This window comes from Camponotus vicinus, unplaced genomic scaffold (genome assembly GCF_025532165.1).
Source record: "Camponotus vicinus isolate PSW18456_S1 unplaced genomic scaffold, iyCamVici1.0 SCAF_9, whole genome shotgun sequence".
NCBI lineage: Eukaryota > Metazoa > Arthropoda > Insecta > Hymenoptera > Formicidae > Camponotus > Camponotus vicinus.
This window is the reverse complement of record NW_028141981.1, coordinates 8,101,234-8,129,002: the sequence shown is the minus strand read 5'-3', so window position 1 is coordinate 8,129,002 and position 27,769 is coordinate 8,101,234. Positions and strand designations below refer to the sequence as shown.

General features: G+C 36.2%; 1 protein-coding gene and 1 long non-coding RNA gene across 7 annotated transcripts in view; one reads left to right on the top strand and one right to left on the bottom strand.

Moving 5' to 3' along the window:
* The first annotated feature begins 1,089 nt into the window (after positions 1–1,089).
* Rhea (Talin_middle and talin-RS domain-containing protein rhea) overlaps positions 1,090–27,769 on the top strand; it is a 46,446-nt gene continuing 19,766 nt past the window's right edge. Inside the window, exons 1-2 of one of the 6 annotated variants that reach the window (XM_083109644.1) lie at positions 1,090–1,253; positions 10,615–10,712. Coding sequence is in view for 3 of the 6 variants with exons in the window: in XM_083109648.1 (XP_082965774.1) it covers positions 20,332–20,439 (108 nt within the window). In the remaining 3 variants the exon portion in view is untranslated. Of the gene's footprint in view, positions 1,254–10,614; positions 10,713–16,121; positions 16,930–20,102; positions 20,548–27,769 lie in introns of those variants that run through there. The other 5 variants (XM_083109645.1, XM_083109648.1, XM_083109642.1 and 2 more) reach the window with 5 other exon arrangements.
* Positions 10,226–27,769, bottom strand: part of LOC145977235 (uncharacterized) — a 55,497-nt gene continuing 37,953 nt past the window's right edge. The window contains exons 2-3 of the long non-coding RNA XR_014440467.1: positions 12,936–13,092; positions 10,226–10,259 (exon numbers count right to left, since the gene is read on the bottom strand). This is a non-coding gene — a long non-coding RNA (uncharacterized LOC145977235). The remainder of the gene's footprint in view (positions 10,260–12,935; positions 13,093–27,769) is intronic.

The window sequence follows — 27,769 nt, the reverse complement described above, 5'->3', positions numbered from 1 at the left end:
ATATTGCACGCGATGCCATTTGCCGCTACATTTAATTTGAAAGATCTAGAGTGGAGTGCTTTTTATATTATCCAAACTAGAATCAGGAGAAAGTGCCCGAATAATCGATTTTTCTATAATAAATCGCACAATAAAAAGAAATTTATATTCATCGCATAATATATTCTATATCTAACGAAATAAAAAATATAACAATAATACATTTGACAGTCTCTTTCAGTCTCTGTTTTATTTTTTCTAAAGTTTTATTTATTGTTGGAGCTACTATTTTATACATTTTTCTTATAACGGTTCAGTTCAATAGATTAATCAATTCAGATTTTTAAAATATCCGTTTGTTCCAAATGTAATCTACATAAGTGTTAAATGTAAATTTTGTGTGGTGTATTCAAACGTAAGTATAAAAGAAAATTAAAAACACACGCATATACTGTATGTTAATATTTCCTTCCTGTTTGTATGGAATAAAAATATCAATGACTTATCTCTTTCAATCAGCGAAAAGAATACATTGGAATTCAAATCGAAATCAACCCAAAATATTATTTCGCTGAAATATTTCAAAATACGGAAAGCCCGAAAAAAGTATAATCCTATCGAAATCAATATAAAAAGAATACAACGTTCGAAATTTTATAATTTTCCTGAAATGTTTTTTCGAAATCACGTGAGAGAAGTATATTCTCTTGAAAAGAAAAATCAACGTAATGTCAATTTGACGTCATTTTGCCAAATTTATGTCATATTTTGATTGACAAAAATATAATATTACTTCGATAGAGAGATTTTTGTGTTCTCCTTCACAAATATAAATAAATATATTTTCGAACACTGGCGTACAACTCTCGTCATCTTCGAAGCTTCCTTGGAATACCCGGACATATTCGCGGAGAGCGCCTATTTCATCCTAAGATAAAAGATAAAACATTTTTTAATCTCGTCACGTAAACACGCCTGTCTGTTTTCCTTTCCAGCCTACATTCCAGTAAATTCTCTTATCCAGTTCCATCGCCTCGGATTCTTTGAAAACGGGGCGCCGCAGCGCCATCGCGTTCCCACGTCTTGGTCGGCCCTGCCGCCGCCACCGCCGCTCACCGCTGGACGACGGGAACGGCGGAACCGTGGAACGACGGAGAGTCGCAAGAGTGTTGTCGGACGTGGTGCCTGTGTGCGGCCCCCCGAAGTGTAGATAAATCGCTCGCCGTGTCGACGGGAGACGCGTGTCCGGCGCGCATCTATGGATATTCCTCGCGGTGAGTAAGCACGTGGAGCACCCTCGGCCGAATTCGCGGCCCGGCGTGCTAGCGAGACGCGCGGCCACGCGGCCAGCCGTCCGATCATATTGATTTTTTCCGGCCGCGATTGCCGACGAGACGGGAATGGGCGTGCTGCCTCCGGGACCGTCTCCGGATGCTCCTCTCGGCGACGATCCTCCGTCGCGACGAGGGGGCTTCCCCCTCCCCTCGTCGAGCGCTCCGTCGTCCTTCTGTCATCGAGCGATACTCCGTGTCCCTTTGACGTTTCGCGCTCCGTCGCCGCGATCGCGAAGCTAACCTCAAAGCCCCCTCGAGCTTGTGCGAGAGACGTACACGGCTGACGAGTGGCGTTTCTCCCGAAATAGAGATGATTCAGAAGGCGCGGACGCGAATGACAGATTGCCGCGATTTTGCACCGACGACGATTTACTTATGTATGTACGATATGTGCGTGTACGTGCGTGCATGCGTATCATATGCGAGCGTACGTGTGTATGTGTGTCCGCGGAAATACAGTGTGTGCGGCAGGGGGTAGCGGGGGGCGGGGAGCGTCTTCTTATTGATACCCGTGCTCTGGCGGTTTTCGTTTGGTTAAATGCGCGACGTGCCAAAACAATAGGTCCCCGGAAAATCAATAGGTAGGCCGTGCGAGAGGTTAAATAGGACGTCGTGTTGCTGGGATGCTTCGGCGTCGCCGATGCCAGGATCTCCTCTCTCTCTTCGAGATTTGTTTTCTTTTGCTTCTCGTTTTATCTACCTACACGTCCACACATCGAGGTCGCAGTCCCCGCTTGTGCCTCGATTCGGTTGATGTTTTTGATTGACTTTCTTGTTTATCTCAATAGTTTCGATTCTCGATGTTGCTCATCTATCCTTTTCTTTTTCTCACGACAGATAGAATTCGTTATATGTCAAGGACTCACTTTCGGAAGTAGAATAATGAAATAATTTTATTTTACACACACGCGCGATCTTTCTTTAAATTGTGTTCGGCATTTAATTTTTATACTTTAAATTATCGACTATTTAATCGTTTATTTCTAACAAATTTGAGATTCTTGGAAAATAAAATATACCAATATTTTTATATTATTATTTCTAGAAAATTTAAAATATAGCTTACATCTTTTGACTATATTTGTTATTGTTTAAAGTGAGCTGTTTAAATTTTGTGTATATAACATTTATAGAATAAAAACATATAATATTAGTAAAATTGTAGTAATTTAATTGGAATGGGCGATCAGAAGAAATTAAGAAAATAATTTAAGATAAATTGCTGTGAGGTCAATCGATTTCCGGAAACAAGGAATCATTCGACTCGACAATTACTAGTGAGTCACTTTAAACGTAAGGCCTTCTACATAAATATACCGCATTAAAATTTTTTTTTTTAGAAACTGAGTCACTTTGCATATAGGTATTGTTGTATTCTCATTGTAGTAGTGTCAAAAAGTCAAAAGTTGGTTTCAGTCTATTTCCATTCTAGCGCGATGACTTTTAAAATAAATTTTTATTTAACGCGTTGATAAATATTTGTCGTCATTAAAGTATAATAATAATAATAATAATAACATGGCTTTTCTATTGATGTGGATTTTAATAATAATAATAATAATAATAATGGATGGTAAATGTGAATCATTATTTGCATTGTACTTTCTGTCCCGCGAGATGATTTAATTGAAAGCGAGACTAATCAGAATGATAGCGGTCACAAATCCCAATTTACGAATTCATCACGCGTGACATCCAAACACCCAATTATCCAAATATCAGCTCCCATCGATATGGAACACGTTTTCGCGTCTTAATAGCATACTGGGAGTAAGGCTAATCAAAATTATACCTCTCACAATCAGAGTGCTAATCAGTCTATGATTGCAGCGAGAGAATTATTCTCGATGAATATATGAGGATCGTCTGGTTACAGTGGGGAACATTTTTTTGAAATATAAAACGTACAGTTAGTCGAAGTCAAATTTAAGTTAGCTTTATACAAAAAGAGAACAAGGCTTGATAATTAACGCACATTTCATGAAATTCTCAATATATTATACAGTAATCAACATTTTTGCATGTTTATCACTTAAGTAGTCTTAATGGTGACTAATATGTTACCATCTAGCCCGATGAATGTTCAATTATGAGCGATATCTTGCGTATCTTGCATATGGATCAGGATGCGCAGTTATTGAATGCGTATGTATAGGATCGCCGTTTATTAGGCACGTATGCATGTATCGTTTAGTAATCTAGGAATGTAATAGACATGAAACTGCATGATCCGTTGAAATATGTTAATAACGGCAAGTTTCCTCATCAACTCGTGCAAAACTATATTAAACTTTACGTTGCATAAATTACGAGCAAAATATTACCCTTTATAAACCGTCCGTTTTTTTCTAAAGTGTGTTGAAGTTGTATCGGCAAAAAATATATGTATATAAAACGAAATTAATTTTCTTCTCGACATGCATTCGATCATTTGCGAACTTAGTTTATAAATAATAAGATTATTGATGACTGAAATACTGTTTGAATTTTTTTCATACGAACGGAAATGTTTTCTTTCCATTTAATCATTATATATCTTGAAAAGCTTGATTTACACAATTCTTTTTATTTTTAAGTTATTCATAATTCGGAAATTATTAAAAAGACTTTCGACATTTTGATGGAGGAATATTTTCAAGCCGGTATTATTCAAAGAACTTTGTAATAAAAATTGGGATCTGGGAGGTTTTAGCGGATCTATAGAACAATAGTGTAATCTTATGATTTTCCCCATGTTGGAGTAATTCTTCCTTATTTTAATATCGATTTTCCACCTGGCGATTTATCTTAAAGATGTCGAAGATGAGAAAAAGCGGGCATTCGTCGTCCGTGAAATCCTGGCGATACTCGGATTACGTGTTACCATTTACGACAAAGCCCGGTAAAAACGGAAAGTATAGTTCCGGTATACGAGCCGTGTATAAATAGCCCAGGAGCGCGTACGTCCGGTGCGTGTGTATGGTTACAGTCGTGCTGGATGATTCAAAATTAGTAACACGGTTGCCACATGTATTGTGTACGCACGTGTGCAGTGCACGTGTGTGAACGATGCGCGTGTTGGTCGAGATGCGTGCGTGTTTCCTTGAAGATCGTAATGGAGCGCGAAGGAGACGACCGACTTATGCGCGCTCGCGACGATGACGCATCATCGAGCGAATCCGTGGCGTCATAGTCACCGGAGATTATGCATGTGCATCCCGTGGATGCTGCGTTTCGAAGCGTATACGTGTGAGAATGTATAATAATTAAACACAAATTACTTTTTTTCGAACACTTTTTAGAAAGGGAGTAATAATTTTTTAACATTGAATACAATTTTTTAGCTTCCAATTGTTCCATCACAATTTTGACAAAATTTGCATTTTAAATGCCGCCAAAAGAATTATTTTAATGTATCTTATCATTATATTATTCTTATATTCTTATATATAACTATCGAAAAAATTTTGTTGCAATTGTTGGAGCTTTTAGCTCTCAAAATAATTTGTTGTATCAATTGTAATACAATAGAGAATGTAGTTAATTATATTAGATTATTATTACGAAGAAGTTGCAAATTCAATCATCGAGGATCTATCAAATAGTTTTCAATTATATATTATATGAATATATTTATATTCATATTTGAGAATTTTTTAAGTCACTGAATCTGAAATAAAAATTAATCAGTTCAGGATGTATATATTTTTATATAAATGTTTGCAGAAATTCAAATACTTTAATATTATTTTAAATTTAGTTGTATATAATATGATAAAATATACATTAAAATTATTTTTGTAATTTTTATCATAAATTTCATTATATATACATACATATATATATGTATATATTGAAACGTTGATTTAATAATAGCATAAGTCACATTTTTCAGAAAATGAGAAAAACAAGGACACGACAAATTATGCACAGATATTTATGTTATTTATAATTTATATGAAAAAAAAATCTTATGAATTAAAAATTCTTTCGTAATTAATGACATTTCTATTTAACTTAAGAAAGGCACTTTTCATTGCGGAAGATACGAAGCATTTTTTAATTAAGATAATTGTTCAACAATTGAAAAGACAATACTAATAATTCTTTTTTTTACCTAAATTGCCTCATATAAAATTTCTTAATTATCAATGTTCGTTAAATATCTATTCTGCAATTTTTTGCTTATATTCGCGCTGATCATCATCGATCTGCCTCGCCCCGTTTGAATCCAGATGTAGCACAGATTCATGGGAGAGAAAACTGACGAGCATCAACTGCCTGTCTAGAGTAGATTCTATAGAAAGTATCTTCTAAAGAAAAGTATCTGCTATTTGTCTCACGTTAGGGTTTGCACTCCTTCAGCACGTACATCGCTCGTTACAACTTGATAGTCATTGAATTTCCGCGTTAGTTTTTGAAACGTAGAGAGAGAGAGATAGGTTTAATCTTTATGAGGATGAAAAATAATATTGACATTATTATTCAGCAATTACATCTTATTAATTGATGGTAAAAGTTTTTGAGAGAAATGGGAATAGCTAGTGTATACATTCATAAAACAATTTCAGCACTACCCCGGTTATCGACAGATTCGCTGATTCGCCAATTCAGCTTCAACGTCACAATAATCGGATGTTTCGCGCTGTCGTAAATTCACCGAGACGTTACATATATACGCGTTTAGAATCGTTATTGCGCGAACCTGATCTTCGATACGTCTTTTTTCCCAACGGATCATTCAATGAGCCGAGAGAGAGAGAGAGAGAGAGAGAGCCGATATCACCCCCCATCCTCACGTTTATCCGTCACATTTAATCCAAGACCGCCCTTGTTTGCGCGGTTTTGGGTTACAACGCATCTAATGGATTATCCTTACATTCTACCCTGAGACACCTTCTATCCTATGTCGTCGGTTCGAATGGTTCGCGCACGCGCGAAACATAAAAATAACAACGATTCCGATATTTACCGAACTTATTAGAAGATTTCACCGCGGACGGAGATCGACGGGGGATATTATAACGGTATATGTCGACAGCATGGCCATTTTGCCCTTTTACTTAGCGTGTCAGCGTGTTCCCAGATGATATTACGGAGATCGTCGTTGTAGCATTAATTCGATACTTTTTCAGCTCGATATCCGCGATGCATGTTAGTGAAATCGTGAATTCTTAATTCAATAGCTCAAATTTATCACCTACACTTCTGCGTAAGACTTAAATTATTGTTATAATATTTAATTTAAATTATTTTAATAATTTATATATGACTTAAATTATTCTAATAATTTATATGTAATTTATATGTAATAATTTAATTTATTTTTGAAAGGTTATTGATGATAAATGAATTATTTGTTATTTCAAAATTGATTTGATTATTCGGAAAAGACGATTATTCGAACACTTGCTCTCTTGGTGAGATTATTCCTCATTAATTGCGAAAGATTTTTTTACGACTTATTAATCGAATGTCCATTCAAATTAATTTTGTGAAGAGCAATATGATTGACATGTTGAAGATCACAAAGGGGATATTTAATAAACTCTTTTACGGGATTTTGCATCGTAATTCAGATCGCGTTACGTTTCGTAATAATCGCTCATTGCAAGCGTGCCGAGTCGTTACAGCAAACGAGGATCTTTCACGAATCGATGCGCGAGGCGGGACAGGACAATTCATTGGATTTATGGCCGTTATGATCCTCGCATAACCTACGTGTGCAACAACCCCATTACAGGATTATACGTTATGACTGGCACAATGCGCACTTTATTAGTTGTCTCTTGTCACCATTTTTACGACGATATTTTATTGCGCGTTATCTGCGATAGTGTGTGTTGCGTAAAATCGCATTCATTAGGTAACGAGCAGGTCGAAGGATACACTTATTTTTCTTTTATTTCTGTATTTCTTACTTTTATGCACGTTGTCCATATTATATAGATTTCTTCGGTTCATTAAAAAAAAATTAGTTACTTGGACTTGAATTACATTGCATTTCTAATCTACAATTTATGAACACAAAAATGTGTATATGTTTGATACAGTAATTTAGATTATTGTATCACAGACATACATGCAATTTTTGTATAAAATGCCCGTAAATTAAAAATGCAAAAGAATTCAATAGAAATCCAAGTAATCAATTTTATTGAATGAACCGAAGAAATTTATATAAAACACACACAAATACAGTAATTTATTTTGGATATCGGTTTTTTTCGTAACGATGGCTTGATAAAAATATTAAAAGTATTATCAAAAAATTATATAAGTGAATATCTATTTTAATTCAAACATATTATATAGCTACATTTAATCCGGATATGACATGATGAGAAATATTATTTCGATAGTCTAAAACATTGAATCGTACATATATACAATATCTTCAAAACATTTATATTACATACTCTATATTCTGTCGATTTTCGCCTGGAAATTCGACCGACATTGAATTTCGTCGTCGACAATTGCGAGACAATTTGCGTTACAGTGAGATTAATGGATTAACAGCGAGATACGAGAGAGCGTAACTAACAAAGAAAGTACAGTTTTCTAAGCAAGTTTCCCGACGCGAACGAGATTAGGATACAATAAATTCATAACAAGCCGCAACTCAATTTCGCGTGTTTGCCACTTTTCTTATTACATCTCGTTCTCGTTGTCGTAATGCGATATTCTCATTCTGTCGTCGTTCGTTCGTCGCGTCTTGGTAACGCGTATCATAATTTAAGACGGCGACTGCGTATACAGGCGCCCACTTGTTTGCATATCGTTCTACCTGCGCGTGAGGTAATTGATGTAATAATTAATTTCGAACGAGCTATTTCTCTCGATTATGCGTGGCGTCGCAAGAATTTCGAACACAATGAAATCTGGACGATGCGTTATTTAACTTCGTTAATTAACAGTTATCGTACATTCGTGGATACAATCAAGGTCTTTTAATTCCGGCAAAATTCTGAAAAATCGTAGAATCGGCTGTTGTTGGCACTGTATATTATGGTTACTGACAAGTCATTCGTTACTTTGTAATTTTATACGTCATAAATGCATAAAAAGCCAGTAGAAAAATGAGTCATTAAATAGCAAACTTGCTTTGGATCTCTTATACCGGATTGCACTTTTAGAAAGGCATCGAATAAATTTCAAGATATGTATGTATTGGTGTAATGTTTTAAAATTATAGTATTAGATTGATAATATCTGTTCGATATTTATATAGATTGCATAAAATAAATTTAGGCGAAGAGAAATATGTTTAAAGAAATTAAATTTTAATTAAAATTTTGAATTAAAATTTAATTATTGAAGAAAAAATATATTTTGCACATGCTTTTAATTTAATTTCTTATAATGCGCACACATGGTCTTTTTATAAAAGAATACATCTTTTCGGTATCATTAGCGAAATTTCAAGCAAGTGTAAAGATCACACTCCGATTTATCTTCATATGAGACTTTTTAATTAAAGAAGCAACGCGATTCACGTTTCTCGAGGCGCTCTTAAGATGTCAACAACGATCCATCTTGTCCTTGTACGTGGAACGTGATAAGGTACATCGGCGAATACGGCCCAGGGAGATAGCCGGTTCGGACCCACTTGATGTACGCCACACCCTCGAATCGTCGTCGAAGACGACGAAATGACCTCGCCCTTCCACGGCCCGAATTCGAGAATGAATTCCAGACCCGTTTCTGGTTGCGCACCTAACAACATCCCCTTCCCTCCTTTCCGCGAGCTCATCCACCTATCCATCCCCTTCCGCATAGCGTTCGTGTATGCACGACGAGGTGACGAGAGCAGAGGCAGAGGCGGCGTGTACGCGTGAGCGAAATGGAATCTCGAACTCTCATTGTGCCGCGTATATATATGTGTATTACGGGCCGGTCTAGAGTAACGCAGGGGGGATTAGAGGGGGAGGATACGAGGGAGGTCGAAGTCGGGACGAGAGGGTGCACGCGCGGATGTGTGCGTGGGTACATGCAGTCAGCATCAGTGGAGCGTCTCGGCGTCGGAGGCGCCAAAGCGTCGCGGCGCCACCCTCGGCGCCCGCCATAACGCCGCCAGCACTCATCCCCTTTCGGTTCTCCCTATCTCTCTCTCCCTCTTTCTCCGCGTACGTCTCATTTCGCTTCTTCCTCTCTCTGCTTTTCGGCTTCCTCCCTCGTCTCTTCGCTACCGACTATCCTCCTTCTCTCCTTCTCCACCCGAAATTTGCGAAAATCTTCGAGGCGCCATTCCCCCTCCTTCCCTCTGTCTCTCTCTTTCTCTTCTCCGATTGTCACATCTTTTGAAGAGGAAGAATCGTCGAGAATTTTTCTGCCAACACGACACAGAACTTTTATTTCTTTTCTTCTCCCGATTCGCGACGACACGTGCCGGGCACGTTCCATATTGTTGATGTCGCGTGGTTTCGGATAGGGTTATTTCGGCATTGTTTCCCGTGAACTTTCGCGTGACTTAAAGGTTTTTCCGAGGAGACTCGAAAACAAAATAAAACTTTGGGGTCGGAATATAAAATAATTTAATTGATTGAAATAAATAATAAATTGCATCAATTTTAGATTGAATTGCATTGATAAATTCAGAGAATTGTCATATAGATTAAATTAAAGACAATAGAATTTGAAGAAATATGTACAGCAGAATCTTTATTATCTAAATTAGTCAGATATATGATGAGATAATCATTATTTCCGGTTAATCAGATACATACATATAATGTCTCTCTTTCAAAACAAGAATAGTTTTATTTATAATATAATATATCCTTTGGAAAATAAATTATAATAATAATTTTTAATAGTCTTCATATTAATAATTATATTTAATAATCCTATTTTCTCTGTTTTCTTGAGCTATTAGCACATAGATTTCTTAACATAGCTATTTCAATGGAGCTGTTTTCTTCTTGTGCTTATTATCCAATAATAAGACTTGTACATGATATGCATCTAAATAGATGTATAATTAATTATTATTTATAAATTTCTGTATATGTGAAATATTTATTTTCCTTTTTTAATTGTTGGATAATTGATTGTGTCCACAATTAATCTCGTTCATAATAAAAGTTTTACTATGCTGTATATATTATTTTCCAGTTTCAATTTCATTGAACTTCTTATAATTATTAAATTTTAATTTAATCCTTTAATTAATATATAAATATGAAAGCAAAAATATTTTTATAAATAAAAAATTATACTTGATCTCTCTAGTGCGTCTTTATCGTACGAGAATTAAGAATTTCTCTTTGAAAGACTCCATTTATGTATATATAATTTGGTTATCTTCGTTAATTTCCAGATACGCGTGACTGACGAGAAACGAGAACGAATAAACGTGAATTTTTGGATTGCGCGCACACAGCCAAGGGGAAAGAAACAGGAACGACGAAAAGAACGGTAAGTAACGAAGCGGCCGCTTCCGGTTCGCAAATCATATTCACGTCCGCGCTTTCTCGTTTGGAGAACCTCGTAAAAGAGAGATCCCTTCTTCGTCGCATGCTTCTTCGGCGCTTCTTCGGCGTGAGTCAGACAAATCGTGAAAGTGCCCTCGCAAGTGCCATAAACTCGCCCTCCTCTCCTGCAGGTCCCCGAATTTATCTTTATTCCGCGTTGCACGAAGACGAGAAAACTCGCGTCCCTCGCTTCAATATGGAATATTTCTGGGCCATAAGCCCGAAAACATCATACTTAATTACGACAAATATGGCCCGTAAAATTTGAATAGGCATTTCGAGATCGAAAGGAGAAAAGGACGCAGAGGGTGAAGGGCGAAGATGCACTTCTTCTCGCCATGAATACGCAAGCGACTGGAGGATACGCGATTGAAATACATCGCGTTTGAATTCGATCGAAAGATCTCCAGAGATCTCGTTAAACATTTTATCCTAGAATTTTGCTCGAGTATTCATCTTGTCGCGTTTAATTCGATTTAATTCAACTGATAATATTGTAACCACTTTCTCCGACAATTTTACGTCCCCTTTTGTAACCTAGCAAAGTTTCATGTGCTTTCGGGGCGCAATGAAGATAAGGAGAAACTTTTTCCTAACGTTGTGCTGGACGCTGTTCTACGTGTCACACGTGTCCGGGCGTAGATAAAAGATACCTTCTAATAAGAATATGGGCAAATGGCCCGTCGCAAATGGCGTTAAACGTCGATGGTCTCCGTTGACCAATTCTCGTATCTCCCCGCATTATCTTTAATCTCCATTCTGCGGTTCCTACGACCTGCGCATCTGCCCACCGATTCGAATGCGGCGGTTGTCTTGTTTGCAACTACGCTTAGAAGGATCACAAGCGTCGCTTATTGCTGCAACCTATCATTTTCGATAATACCAGAACGTAACAAGCTTGAACAAGGAGAAACAAAGACTCGAAAGCAAAATAGAGTGCATCCTCCTTATCTTACTACTATTGATCAGAAATTAAAATCTTTCTCAATTTGAAATTACTTTTCTTCTTATTTTCCTTATTTTCTTTCCTTTTTGAAATATTTGTATCGCGTAAAATTCGGAAAAATCACATCGCTTTCAAAATTCGAAGTGATGCATGATATGGGTAACCCGTTTGGATGGAAATTCCATTACATGATTAAGTATAATATTATGCGACACGAGAAATTCTTTACCCAGGACATTTTGGAATATATTCGAATTTCATGCGATATGTACCTATCTACATTCGGAATAATACGAGCATCGATGGTCCATGCGATGGACAGCGAAACGTTATGGTCCAGACATTTTGGCGCCGAACTTACAGCTGTCTACACATTGAAACTCGCACTGCGAGCTGCAAACAAGCACCGAGTCCGACAACACTTGTTCTACTTGCGCGGATTTATATGACAAGTTGAACGGATGACATTCGTTGCCACTTTTGATCATAACTTTTACAACCATTTTATACTTTTCTCCATGTACGAATGTAGTGTACTTTTTCATAAATATGTTTTTAAATAGCGCATTTCGTTCCCTGTTTTATTATTCACTACAAATACCCGATAAATCGTAAATCTTTTGACGATATATCGATTTCTGTAAACAATACATTATATCATGACACTTGCGCCATAAGATAAATATACGCGATATTATATTGCGAATTTTGTTTATATTATTTATGTATCTAATTTTTTCCATGTTTTTGAATACATAATTATATTACATGCGCAAAAGCTCCTTTTAATTCGTATTTTAACGCTATTAAGGTATCTACGACTGAGATAGTAATTCTGGCTCTAATATAGTTTATGTTTTCGCTTATAATTTTCACGAGAGAGAATCTTCCACTGTATAATTGGCAGCCATAAAACTTTTCCGGCCGTAAATCGTTGTCGGACGAGCGCTGCATTTTCGGGGACTGACCACACGCGCGCGAATCCGTGAGGGGGGGGGGAGGGGACGAGAGGGTAACTCGAATCGACAGGCGCATTGTCAGGCCGATTAATCGAACGATAAGTTTCATCGTGTATGGAAGAGAGTGATTGACGCTACCACGATAAGGGTTGATGGCCGAAGAGAGGAAGAGATAGAGATAGATAGATAGATAGATAGAAAATGAGAGAGAAATAGAGAGAGAAGCACGAAATGACGAACAAAAAGAAAAGCAGAAGCATACTTGGGGATCTTTAATTCATCCCGAACGAAAGCCATCTTCTGTTTTTCATCCCCCATCGATGCTTGCTTTTCGTCATTTCCTTCCATTTCGTTACAATTGGTGAAGCAAAGAAATACGAGATACACGTAGACATCCTTCCTTCGCATAAATGTCGTTTCTAGAGTAAATAAATTTTAATTAACATATTAATGCAAGTTTATTCTCGGTAAAAATCTCAGTAAAATATAAGGCGTGAAAAATTTTTGTTTAAAATATAAATTAAAAATAAGTGACTTTCCATTCTTTTTTTAATCCTTCATGATATGAATTATTTTTACCGTTGTCTATATAAATGTGTTATCAAGTATTTATTATAATACTTGATGACACATTTATATAATATTTAATTGCTATATATTTACAAAAAAAAGAATAGCTTGTGTACTATTATATATTTATATAAAGAACTTTTAAAGAACTTGTAAAAGTCGCGTTATACCAAATCGTATCGTAAAATTTTATTGAGCTCAGGTCACTAAATTGCGAAATCTGTCATACATCTGCATTTTTCATATTACCGCATACGTGAACCACAATCGAGAGTAATGGGAAACAAACACTTTTTGCAACCAAGTTATAAATTGATGACACGAGTTGTCGCGAGCGGTGACGAAAATATCGCATCAGTTGTGCATGGAAAAATCGTCTGCTCGTGTTCGATTTTTTCCCAGGAAAAAAGCTCAGCGATGTTTTGCAGGCGGTTTATGATCAGCAGTCGCTCGCTGACTTTCGAACGTGGTGTTCGAAAGTGGTGCTCTCCCTCTCCCTCTTTCTCTCTCGCTGCATAAATTGCCTGTACATCTCAATTCACCCCCCGGGACGGTGACCATTCTCTTACACGTCGTGCTCCTGAGTGACACTCCCCATCCTCTCCCGCAGGAGACCTCCCGCCTGCAAACTCGCATTATTATCCCTTCGCGTCTCCTTGTCGCTACAGAGATGGGGGCCTGCTTCGAATCTTTTGTATACTTCGTAATCCGTGTCCGCGTCTAAGAACATTATCGGACCCGATCTTACACCGCGTTTTTTTATCACATTCGGTGTTCAAAGTTTCTTTTTTTTTTTTTTGAATGAATGCTGTTAGATGTGATTCGCTAATGATACTTGTAGAACGGTCACAATCATTCAACATTCATAATTTTCTAGAGTATTTATATATAAAATTGTTCTGATTGTACAGAATATTTAAAAAAATATTTAATCTCAATTATTTATAGTTATTTGAAACCAATTAACTTGAGATTTAAAAGAATCTTGAGAAAGTTTATATATATTTACGTAAAAATCAAAAAGAATAAAAAGCAAAGATGTATTTTTGCGAAAAAATATAGTTAAATCGATACATTTAATAGAAATTAATGCTAATTTCGCAATTTTTTTATTGATTATCTTATGTATCCACTATGTTTGCCGGTCATAGAATGTTTTTAACAATATTATGAATGCAATAAACGGTAAAATGCCATGTTTGAAAAACCTTAAGATTAATGATAGATTTTTTTCTAAGATTCGCATTATTATTTACTTAAAATAATATTGTTATATTTATCATGAGAGGTCACGCGTCCATATCCTTTTTGTACATATAATTCATTTTCATAATGAATGAAAGATATGTCAAGCAAGATAACGTAAATAAATTTGGTTTGCACACCGATTCGCGTGCAAACTTAATTTTCTTCCTGTGTACTATGTGAGAGAAACGTGGAAACGAAAATATTGCGTACCGTGGAGAATAGCTCTAGTGTCATCTTTATTTTATCCATTTCTTAAAAATTTCAAAATTAAACTTTCTTGCGCTAAGGATAAAAATAAGAAAAAGAAAGTGGCTGTGTATGTCTATTTATGAAAAAAAATGTTATTAAAACCTTAATTTTTTTTTATTCTTAACAATGATTATAAGTAAAAGAAATTTTTAACTCTTAATTTCTTTGCGGAATTAAATTTCTATTTGTATCTTAAGCTTCTTAACATGTTATAAAATTAAATTTAAAATTCAATAACAATTGTCTTATTAAATCAATTGAATAATTATTTGATACAGTTACTAATTAACAAGTAATGTTATAGATACCGACAAGCGGAGTCCTTTAGCGTCATCATTAGACTAATTATAATTGCATTCTCGCGTAATCGTCCTATAAATTCGGTGCGGTGTCATTCCGATTACTGCAATTTACTGCCGAATTTGCCCCCTCCCCTTGTGTACTCGCTAAATCTAGGCGTAAAGTCGCGGCGCAAATACCGCTCGCCCTTTCGCGCGCGAAAGGGCGAAAAAGGGCCAGCGGCGTTCGAATATAGCGCAATACGACACTCGAATTTCGGAGGGGTCGCCGTCGCCGGGCGATTGCGCCCCCTGCGCGCAATCTTCCCGTAGGATACAGGACGGGACTCCGGCGGGGGTCGACTCACCCCCTCGCGAATTGGCGGAACGCGAGGAAGCGGGGCAACGTCGAACAATCGCCGCCAATCGCCGTTGTCCTCGTTCGCTGATGAACCCTCGCGTCTGCGCCCTCGGGCGACGTCGGTTCCCTTTTCGTCGCCCTCGTCGTTCGGGTACCGCGCGCAAGGCCGCAGACCTATCACTTCTTTGGCGACAGCCGTCGGGGTAACATCCTCGCCCTCGTTCTCTTCTCCCATCCCTTCGCATCGCCGCCAGAAACCAACGACTTCCATTTCCAAATTCCGTTTCGAGCTTCCCGATCTCGCAAGCTTCCGCATTTTTTACTCCGTCTTCCTTTCAACATTTGGTTTTAATTGACTCTTACGCGCGCGCCCCGATTATTTATAGTCTTTTTTTTTGTTGTTTGTGTTGTCGAGAGTTGTTCGCGAAAATAGAGTCTGATTGGCGACCGTTTCTACTTTGCCTCACGGTGAACAAGATCTCCTGATTGTTCCAGCTTTCAAACGTGCAAAGCGGTATCAGTCTAACAGTTCTAACGTTTCTCGCTGATCTGTCAGGTAAATTATACTCCCGTTTTCGTTCGAATCTTAAATCGCTCCGAGCATTAAGTGATTTTACCGAGAATTGTTATTACTTTCGTCATATTTCCACTATATAAAATCATGTAGTTTATCGTGGTACTTTTTTGGGAAAATATTTTATTCGTGCGGTTTTTACGTGCAATTTTCGGAAAACACACTTGCGGTTTTTGCTCGCGATTGTTTTTGACGTTTATCATTGTTCGTTGTTTTAAAGAAAAAATATAGCCGATTAAAAAGTATCGGAACTCACGTCACTTTCGATTCTGTTAATTTCGCAGGTGATGCATCGATGATGCATCATAATGTAGCGCATGGCTGTCGCGCTCCGAAACTGTTTCGTGCCTTAAAATCGCCGTCCATATCGTGACAATAAATCGTCCTCTCTTTGAGATTATTTTTTCTTACGAAATTTTTCGAAATCTTGTTATTCCCGTTTTTTCACTCAGAAGCAAATTATGTTCGTCGGCATCCGCGCGACGAATGTACTTGAACGAGCTTATTTTCCCTCCGTGTCTATTATCGATCTAGCCACGAGATTGCCTTACCGAGATCCAAGATCACGTTCGGGTCTCTTTTCGAAAGTCTCTTTTTTATTTTTCTCGATCGTGAGTTTGAACGAGAATCAGCTCCGTCCCTTCCTTGTGCCTTTTCCCGATTCACTACTCCTGTTATTGTGATTGGGGCGAACGTTCGTGATCCCTCGAAGAACACGAAGATCCAGCAGCCAAGGAGGACCGACTTCGTAATCTCTTCGCAGATATAGAAGTCTCTCTCTCTTTCTCTCTCTCTCTTTCTCTCTCTTCCTCTTCCTCTCTCTTTCTCTCTATCTCTCTGTCTATCTCTCTCTATCTCTATCTCTGTGCTGTTTTGCTTGAAATCCGCGCTGAACGTCCACGAGCGCAACGAATCCGTCCGAGCAAGAGAGAATCCTACGAGCGCGATCGAGTGACACCATGATGACACTAGCGCGGTGAGTAAGAACTGTTGAGCTGTGTGATGCAAGAGTTCGACTAGTTTGTGCCCGTAGCTTTAGCAATTGTTAGCAAAGTAGGATAACGTCTTCATTTCCGTTTTCTCGCTGTCGCGCTGCTTTTAGCGCAAATCTTTCGCCTCAAGCATGAGAAATCTAAAAGCTTTTATATAGATAATGATTATATATTTCTCTGTATAATAATTTTTTTTTTTCGTAAATATTATTTCAACTTTGTCGAAATATATCTGCCCCGAAAGAATCGTAATAAGCATTTACTTTTTCTGATACGAATCAGAGATGTAGATAAAATAAGATTAAAAAAAAAACAGCAATTTATATCGACTTTTTGAATTTATTGATCGAAATCTAAAGATTTTATCTTTTAACTAGTTATTTGTACATGTGTACTATTTTAATTTGAATTAATTTAACGAAAATTTGTATAACTTATGCGATAAATATTATAAATGAGAATAATTTTTAAGATATTTTGAGACATTTTTCTTTTTCCTTTTCGTTAAAAGTATTTTTTTTCGAGTTTTATACTGAAATATTAAAAATCACATATGTCTTTTCAAATTTAATGAATAAACAAACATTCGGAATAAAATTGATTGATCATAGAGCGATCGAGACAGTATATTCAATTATTAAGAGCGAATCGTGTGGCAAAACAACCCTCTGCGATCTCGAAATCAGATAGTATAATGTGGGGGTCGATTTTCCGGGGTTTCAAAATTGTATGAGGGTAGCAAACTCTAGTAAAGACAATCAATATTATATGTAGGCATTAGTTTTTTACATAAAACATTACCACACATCCCCTTGAATTACTTAAAATGACTCGACACGATAGATTTTTTCTCTGAAATTCAATATGATATTCGATTTTACAATAAAGACCGAAAATGTCTGTATACATATAGACATTTTTATTTATATATAGTGTATTTCTATTATATCGTGTTAATTGTATGATTTTTTTATAAAATTGTTTATATGAATATTTGTAAAATTATATGTATGTAACTGGGGTAAGTAAACTTCGTAAATCGTTTAAATTCGTCAAAGGGATCAAGAGTGATTGTAAAATTCATTTTGTAATATATGTAGAGTGCCTAATAGGATATGCAGCCAGAGGTTCCTAAATAATTATTTGAACAAAAAAATAAAAGGTTCATAATGTAATACGAGCAAACGTTATAGATTCTGAGTTTGACGTTTTGCCGATAGAACTACAGTTATTGACAATACAGTTTTCAGCTGTACAATCTCTCCGTTTATACATTCAAGTATTATTAATCATTTTCCAATATAGAGTTATACGGTATGTAACTGTCCGGGTTTATTGGTGACGTGAACGTGCTGAAAAGTATACTAAATTTAGTAGATACGATTTTATGTGGCAACATACTCGTTTGACGTTTGTAGCAATTGTATACACATTTGACATTTGACAATAAAAGACATAAATTCATGCGTTAAAACATTTTCTTGATTAACGTGTTCAAGCATGAATTAGAATAATTCTTTATCAATGTAGTAAATTAATGTGAAAAATTATTTCTCAATCATCGTTTTTTTTCAATGTCGCGAAATAAATTGTTCTTTCCAGAGCCTGGTAGAATTTAATTACGAATACAGATTTTTTCTTATATTTGTTTTTGCTCGTTTCGTTAAAAATTAACGCGCAACACATCTTATTTTAATCCCTTTCTGATGTCGTGGAAGAATCAATGATTTTCGTATCTGTCACAAGCTCGGTTACAAGTGTTCAGACGTTAAAACGACTCAACCAGACACACGAGCTTACGTTTATTTGAAATCCCAGCAGACTATATTCCTTGCGACTCGACAATAATGCTAGGTTCCTATTAGTGTTGGCTCTAAACCTCGCGAAAATTCTTGTATCAATATTAAATCTGACAGGCTACTCGAGTAAAGATTCACTGAAACATCACAGTTCATCATCTGTGAAAATGTTGGAAGAAAAAAGGTTCGAGATGTAGAGAAAAATGTGCAAAAAATCGAAAAATTTGTTATAAGATTAAAAGATCGTGAGGACGTTTAGAATTTTTCGTATTTGAGATAGAGAAATGAGATAAGACATGATCAATATTTCAACATTACCTATATATGAAAAATAGAGAATAGAAAAATATCTTTCTACTTCAAAACTTTATTTTTAGTTAAATTGTTGCGCTATTTTATACTGCAGAATTTCAGTTTACAAAAATTGAGGAACGAGGGAAAAAGAGGGAGAAAGACTCATCTAGGTCGAGAAAATCGTGGGGAATCGAGACAACCGAGGATGACGCGACTTGTTTGCGCTCGCACGATACTCGAGGTTTCCCCATCCGGTGTGCACGGGGGTGTGTTACTGGGGCACTAGTGCGCAGAAGCCCCGAACATGCCCGATGTGAATCCCAGAGAAATCGTCGTAGCCCCCTCTCGTCCCCCGGCCGTTCGCCGTCACATCCCCCGCCCTGGAGTTCTGCATCCCTTTGGAGAGTGAGAGAGAAGTAGAAAGAGGAAGAGAGAGAGAGCGAGAGCGAGCAAGGGGTGGCTCCCCGACTCTCGACTACATTTTGAGCCTTAGTAGCTCGAACCGCGCCACATTCAGTTTCTGACCGGCGATCGAAGCGACGCGCGATTCCTGGTCGAGTTCGCGCATCTCTCCCTCAGGGTCCCTCGGGATTCCACCTTCGTCTCGGATCCCCAGAGGTTCGCGGGTCTCCCGGTGTCCCGTTGTCTCATCCTGTTCGTGGTTTCGCAAAATCGGAGGGGCCAAAGGGAGGAAGGCAACGTAGCGTGGAGATCGCGACGCGTTACATACATACACGCGGTCATCGAGGATGCTGCGAGACTCGTGTTCGCTCGAAGCCATTGATCCTTCAATCGAAGCGATTTAGTGACGCCTGTGCGGGACTCGCGCGACGATAAGGCTAATCGGGATAAGTGGAAATAAATAATGCAATCTAACGATCTGTCATACAATAATTTCTCTTCTTGTTCGTGTATCGTAGTGATTGTTTTATAATAGAAATAATATTCCAGTCTTCTTGTAATCGATCAGCGAATTAAAATCTTATCTATATTTTGGATATAATTCTCTCTTTTTACATTAATTGTAAAAATTATGTGTATGAATTATTTTAAACTTATCTTCTTGAATCTTAAATCAATTAAAATTGCTCTATAATCTATTTATTAATTCTTACTATTATTAATTTTGCTTCGTCAAGCGATATCGTCAAGCGTCGATGGATAATCCTGTTCATCGAGGATCGCTGATTGTTCGATTAATGAAATGTCGATGTAAATAGCGAGATTTGCGAGGTTATACCGAAGCTCGTCGTCGACGTAAATCATTCGCAATCTCGAGTAAATATAGTGGAAATGGAGCTGAACCCGTGCTGCAGCTTCGTAGGGATAGTAAATTATCTTTACACGAGAAGCTTGCATCGGAAACGGCGGCGATCGGCGACCAACATTCCACGATCCTGGGTATTATAGGAGTCGTCAAGTAGCCAAAATTTAAATGTATAGACGTAGTTGTGCTACGCTAGATCGCTAACAATAAGAGCCAAGCCAATACAATGCATCGTCCTCGAGGTAAATATCTCATCATTCATATATTTGTGGATCTCATATCACGTCATCAATGTTCATCATCATTGCTCGTTTGCCAGCCACGTGGCACTTGCCTGTCTAGCAATTCAAGAAAGGTCGCGCCCCGTTTCATAAGACTATTTTGTAATGCTATAAAACAGATTTGATATAAATTGACGACAATTCAATAGAGAATAGTTGTAGAGACATACACATACACGTACACTTTGCTTTCGTAATTTTAAATTATTCGCGAATTATTTTAAAATCGAAATTAACTGTAATGTCCTTTACAGTGTCCTTTTTATAATATGTAGTTTATAAAATGAGGCTCCGATCGTTTCTCGCAAGAAGAATGTTGTTCTGACGATATCTCTAGATTAGAGTAGAGCGTTAGATTTAGAATGAATGCAAGCTCTTGCGTATTAAAAAGAAACTTATTTTTCTCCCACGAAGTTGTTTAATATGTGACGTTACTTCGCGAGAAGCTGTATGGCTTTATTTGTTCAGTTCGATGAAATATTCATTTAATTTAGATGGTTAACAGCATTTACTACTTCACACTTTTTACAAGTGAATTTATCGAAACTTTTGTTGCGTCGATGGAAGTTTATTTACAAATATTTATTCAATCGATCTATGTTGGTGAACGTCGGTGAATGTATTTGTGCTTTATTTCGTAATGTGTCCGCAAACGTATATGCGTGTCTATAGCCTTATATCATAGTTAAATGTTACTGATGCATTCATTTAAGTAGTATAATGAAACTAAAGTGTCATGAGAATACAACTGAACTGTGTTTCCTCGTCATCTTTTCGACGTTCAAGAAACGCAACATGATAGAAACGCTAGAGAGAATTATAAACATATAACAGCATTAATTATAATATTACAAAGTTTACATTATATAATGAATTCATCATTATAAAAAGCAACCGAACCTAACCGAAATTTTTATTTAAATATCTATTTTGCATTGTATATCGATTTTAGACGTAGATGTATGAAATTCAATTTCAATTTAGAATGTAATATAAAATTAAATTTTCTATTCTTTCATAAGACAGGAATAGAATTTAAAAAATTAAAATTTCGAGTCGCAGACAGTAAGATACAACGGCATGGATATTCTCGCATAGCCACCGAATTATTAAGAGATTAATAAGTTATTTGTGATCCGTAAAGGGTTACGTGCGCGTTTTATATCTTCCTACGATTTAACTGGAGTAGTGACGCGCGGAAAAAATGTGGTGAGACTCGCAAAGGATGGCAACGATATAAAGAGAGAAAGAAAGAGAAAGAGAGAGAGAAAGAGAGGAACAAAGCGTTCATGGGATAGAAATGGTATGAGAACCGACCAACCGCCACCCTCTTCGCGAGGCGGCGATGAAGTTAAAAAAGCTGACGATGGCGCTATAACTCGCCCCGAGAATGGAGCATGGTAACTACATACCACGAAGTAAGTGGCAATAAGTGTTTCGTACTTGCACACCGATATAATAGCTTCTTCGATTCGTGTAAATTTCATTAGGTAGATTGTACGGATTCTTTCCGACATTAGCCGCGACTTTTCACACAATAATTAATTATTTTTATAAATGTAATGAATTAGTAATTTATTATACGATTCATTTATATTATATTTTATTATATATTTATATATTTGTAAACGATTTTTGTACATTACTAATCGATGTATACACTTATATAAACGATCATAAAATAATTATTAATCATAAATAATTACACGATTAATTAATCAGAGGCTATATGAGGCTGTATTCGAAATTTATAATCATTATAATCGCGGTAATTATCAAAGGACATATTGCTGTCGTCTTTATTAAATATGTTAGCATACGTTAATTCATCGAATCAACTGCAATCATCGAAAAGCGCAATCATTTTTCATTAATAATCGATAATTTAATTATTACTTGATAATTATACAATAATCATTAATTAGTAATTCGATCAGTCGGTTATTATAGCTTATTATTAATCCGTTTTTGCCTAATGTTTGCATAATTGATCAATTAGTGAGCAATTAGGGAGCCGATTTGGGAAGCTGAGTTCCGAGAAAAGGATAACGGAAGTAGTCCATGTAATCAAAGCGATGCCGATAAGGGAAATAGGAAATTATGTCATCAGTATTAATCACATGCGAAGTGGGTACGAAGTATATTCTAATGCATAGGAAATGTAATTTGTGGAATATATGCATTAGATTTGCCGTGAACAGCAACGCGTGTGGCCTTGCTAACGTTCACACGAATGTGTTTCGTCCGAACAAAAACACTGATTATTGATATGTCGTAACGGCACGTTTGAATGGTAATAATTAGGCGTAGTTATCGTAAAACCGTTTTTATTTGAAATTAACTGCAGTTAAGTGAAATTCTGCCTTTAAGAAAAAACAGTAGAAGGAATCAGTTATAAATCTCAATTCGCTCAAATTAATGCTCTTACGAAAACGATCTAGACTGTATAGAATTCACATAAAAATTAATTCAAAAGGATGATCAATAAGAAAAAAAGAGATTATATTTATTTTCTTGATTATCTTAAAATTAAAATTAAAGTTAAAATTTCTTATTATTCTAGTAATTTATTATAATTATATCTATAATATTAATATAATTATATCTATAATGTTATAAATATTATATTTTTATTATTAATATTATATCTATAATATTAATAACGAATATTTTAATTCTTTATTATTCCCTAATGATAAATACAAAGCAATATTTTCTAGCGTACGCACTATTATACATTATTAATTATTATATATCATTAACGAAAATTACTATCTAATTCCCAGAATGTATTTAATTTTCTTGCTTCTCTCTCTTTCTCGGTGGGAGTGAAACTTATTTTTGCGAATTAGCGCGGGATTTAACGCGCGGTAAATAACGTCCAAACTATTCAATCGCGCGCGCTGCACCGTGATGATAAATGACGGAGAGCCTGGACGAGAGACAGATTAACACGTTTCCACTATAGATTCGCCGTTTCCACGATAATCGACGGGAGCCTTTCGGCTGATTGGCACGTATGCGCGGCGCGATCCATTAGGGAGAGGATCCGAGAGGCCGGTAGGATCAGCCGATTTTGTAGAGCGTCGGCCGCATAATCGCGTCTTCGTTATCCTGTTAGTTCCTTCCGCTCTCCCCCGTTTCGGTTTTCGTTCCGTCGACCCGCGCCGCCGGATCGCTACCCTCAATTAGTTCGCGTCAAGTGTCATCGCGGCAGATACTATACGTGACGTCTAATTTTAGAAACGGCGCTTTTGATTAACGCAAATCATCCTCTCCTCCCCTCGCCCTCTTCCCTTCCTCCCTCTCCCTCGCCTCTTTATCCGCCTCCCTCCCATATCTCGCGCTTCCCGTTTTCGAAACTGGTCGCGTTAATAATATCGCCTGTTTCACATTCGACAATCAACCGTGCATTGGAATGGAAGATTCGCGGAAAATTTAACGTTGAGCGAGCACGCCATATATGTATGTAAGAGTGAGTAATGGCCGGGAATTTATTTTAATATATCAAAGGAATATTGCAGTTCGATAGCGAGAGATGAAAGGATCTATTTGTATTTTAGTACGTTGAGAAAAGCGAACGCTGCATCGGAGAGAAAGATCGTCGGATAAAGAAGCGATTTTATTATGTAAACAAATTTTCATAACGGTTTATTTCTTCAGCTTTTTATCGCATGTTTTTTTTTCCAAGACTGTTATAAGAAAATTTCTAATTTTCTCTGTACGGTATATGAATTTCATGAGATATAATATACGTATAATAATATATTATTAATCTATTTCTAATTTGAGTGAAAGATGCAACTGTTTCACGGGACATTATATCTTCTCCATCGTGTTTAATATAACCAATAATAATTAAAAATCTTATTTTTATTTTTATTCTCTCAATTGTATATTTCATGTTCATATATTTAATTTTGCACTTTTAATCGAATTTATTATGTAAGTAAAAATTAAGTTTAATATATGCTCGAAACACAAAGAGTTCGCCAGTCACTTGATCGCTAGCCTTTCATGATGAATGTTGCGAAACCTTTCTCTCGTAAGAATATTCAATTTCCAGTAATATCAATGCCAGCATTGTCGAGAAGTGGCTCTATCCTACTGGTAGTATGCATGGAGTTGATGATCCAGTTGTATGTAATGAGGTCATTCCCTCTGAATCGAGTTCGTGCGGGTAGGAAGGTGACGTATTGCGAATCGAACGAAGTAACTTTGTAGCCAACGGTGGTTTCAATTTCGCAGTAAAATGCCGTTGGCTCTGCGAGCGATTGCCTGAAGCTGTTGGCGATCTTTTTTTCTACATTCCGCTATTCTGATATTCACTTTGTTCCGCCCTTTTTTTTATAAAAAGGAAGCTCTGGCTATTTCGCGCATGATGCTCCCAGCAAAAAGTATTAGTTCGCGTTTCTGATGAAGGATAAAATGCGCGTTCAGGTATATGAGCATAGCGAACAATCGATCATGTATTAAATAAAATTTTATTCTATTTATGTTTTCTTTTATGCAATTTGTCTTTTATGCAAAATAATAAATTCTTCTGAAAAATATACACAAATATTTGACAAATATTCAATAAATTTAGTGACGAATTTAATCCTGGTTTCTCGTATCATACATTGAATTATGATGTCAAGAGATAAATCATGTGAATATTTTCCTTTATGGAATAAATTAGAAATATTTTTCTCTTATATGAATTGAAATAAATTAATTGTTTGCGTCATTATTTGCGTTCGATAGTATAGAATGTCAAAATATACCGAAGATTCTTTCTTTGATTATCAAATAATTGTAATTCTTTATCACGATTGTCACGAGAGATTCACTCGGAAATGTAGGTCATACATAAATGGTAATATATGAAAAGAAAGGAAAAATTAGTTTATTTCGGTATATTTTGTAAAGAAAAATTTACACAATTTTTCGCACTTGATGTCGTAATTAAAAAGGACTGCAGTAAAAAAAAAGTCATAAAAATTATATGTCGTATAATATATACATTATTCTTCTCACATATACATAGCTTCTTTTATTATAAAAATTTATTAATGATGAAAAATTTTATCAACTGTGCAAATTTTTATATTTTGTTATATTATTAAATCATAAAATATTTAATTATTAGAGAAAGACAAATGTGATATTATTTCTCGCAATTTTTTCAACTCTGTTAAATGATACATTCGAAAAACATTTAGATCGTTATCAGAAATTCGACACGCGCGATGAAATCAAAACCATACGTTAATTGAGCGAGAATCATCGATGAAAAAATAACAGGGGTGGAAAGAGAAGGTTGAAACGAGGGAGAGATAGAAGAGAACGAAAGAAAGGGAGAAAGAAAGAGAAACAGGGGGAGAGAGAAAGAGAAAGAGAGGGAGAGTGCGAAGAAAGGATAGCCACGGATACAACGGGGTTTACGCTCAGAGTTTGACACAGTGAGAGACCGGCGTTGCTTGGCAACCTCTAAGGGTGGAAACCCACATTGGCGTAGGGTATATACTTGCGACGAATTTATGCACCATTACCATTCCTTATACCGGCCCACCCCGTGAGAACACGTGGAAAAACGTGAATGAACCCTAGCTATACAATCTGGCTCGGGATGAATACAACGAAATTGGCTGTTTATTCTCGTGACGTCTAATGATGCGCGTATTGTTGCGAGGAATATGTGTTGCGTGCACCGCAAATTAGCAGAAAGATAGCAATCTTCTCGGATGAAGTAACTAAAGCTCGAGCTATGTTCACATCATCCTTTATACGCTTTATATATATCTGAGTAATGAGACACTTTATTAAATTTGTTCTATTCGTATTTCAGAGAATACATCTCTCTTTCTTCCCCAGCAAGATATATTCGCTAGATAATCTATATATTTAATTAGAAAGAATTAGTTTATATTTCTTTCTTCTTTCCATTTGTACAAGAAGCTATTCATTTAAGTCCCCTATTTGGACATTATATTAGAATATTTTTCACACATTTATTACTTGATAAACTGTTAGATACTTGTATCACGTGATTGATAATTACACTAATCATCAATTAAATATTTTTACTTTTATTTTATTGGCAGAAAATATTTTTATTTTTATTTTATTGGCAGATATATTTGATTTGATTATCTCGTTAGGGTTAAAAGCAAAGAGGGTATGCATTTCCATTCGCTTCATTAATTTCTAACGTTGTTTCTACGCCCGTGGAAGATGCACCCTGTGGCAAATTCTACGGCAAATGTAATATGTCCCATCGGGAGATCGATATATAGATACACAAGTCCCACGGTAGCTTTCTCTTTTAGTTCAGCGCATCCGGGGCATTTTTAATCCGTCATCGCTCGTTCCCACAAATCCGCGCGAGATAGCGGCCCATTCTTCAAACGGATCATGGTAGAATAATATTGTCGCACAAAGCTTTACAAATCGGAAGCAGTTTTTAAGCAACACGACCGCCTCCTGCCACGCGATTACGTCCTAAATTGCATTATAAAATAAATAATTGTCATTCTTCCATCAAGGATTAATAATATAGATCGTGTAATTGAACGTTATGCATATTAACGACTTTGTCGTTAGATTGTATCGCGTTCTAGTGGATGTAATAGTTGATCTTTGCAACTTGTTGCGTTCAATTTTGTCGTAAAGTAGAAATTGCATGCTCGTGCATAATTCTTTAGATTATCGTTGACGTAATACTAGGAAATTATCTGATAATATTTTACAAGGCCGTGTTACACGCGATGAAATAATTTAAGATGATTACGCGCAAAACTCTTTGCATCTCAGGAATAAATATCCAATTAATCATCTTGATCGATAAAGCATTACATTAATTAATCAGATGAGATAATCAGGATGTTTACTCCGTAGAGAACCTGGAATTCTCCGTTATTTTTTTGTATCTGGAAAAATCAGAATTATTATAAAATTTTTTAAACAATTTTCTCGGATAATTTTGTTTTTACATTGTTAAAAACAATCGGCAAGCCATGTAAATTATGTTTTTAAAATGTATTGCAAATATATTTTTGTTTATATATAAATAAAATATTCCAAATATGCCAAATTTTTGCGACATTTCAAATTGATAATTTTTATAATATTCAATTCCTCCTCGAGGTGTTAGAGAGGAGGATGCTAAGGGGGAGCGAAAACGTCGTCAAAAACACAAGGC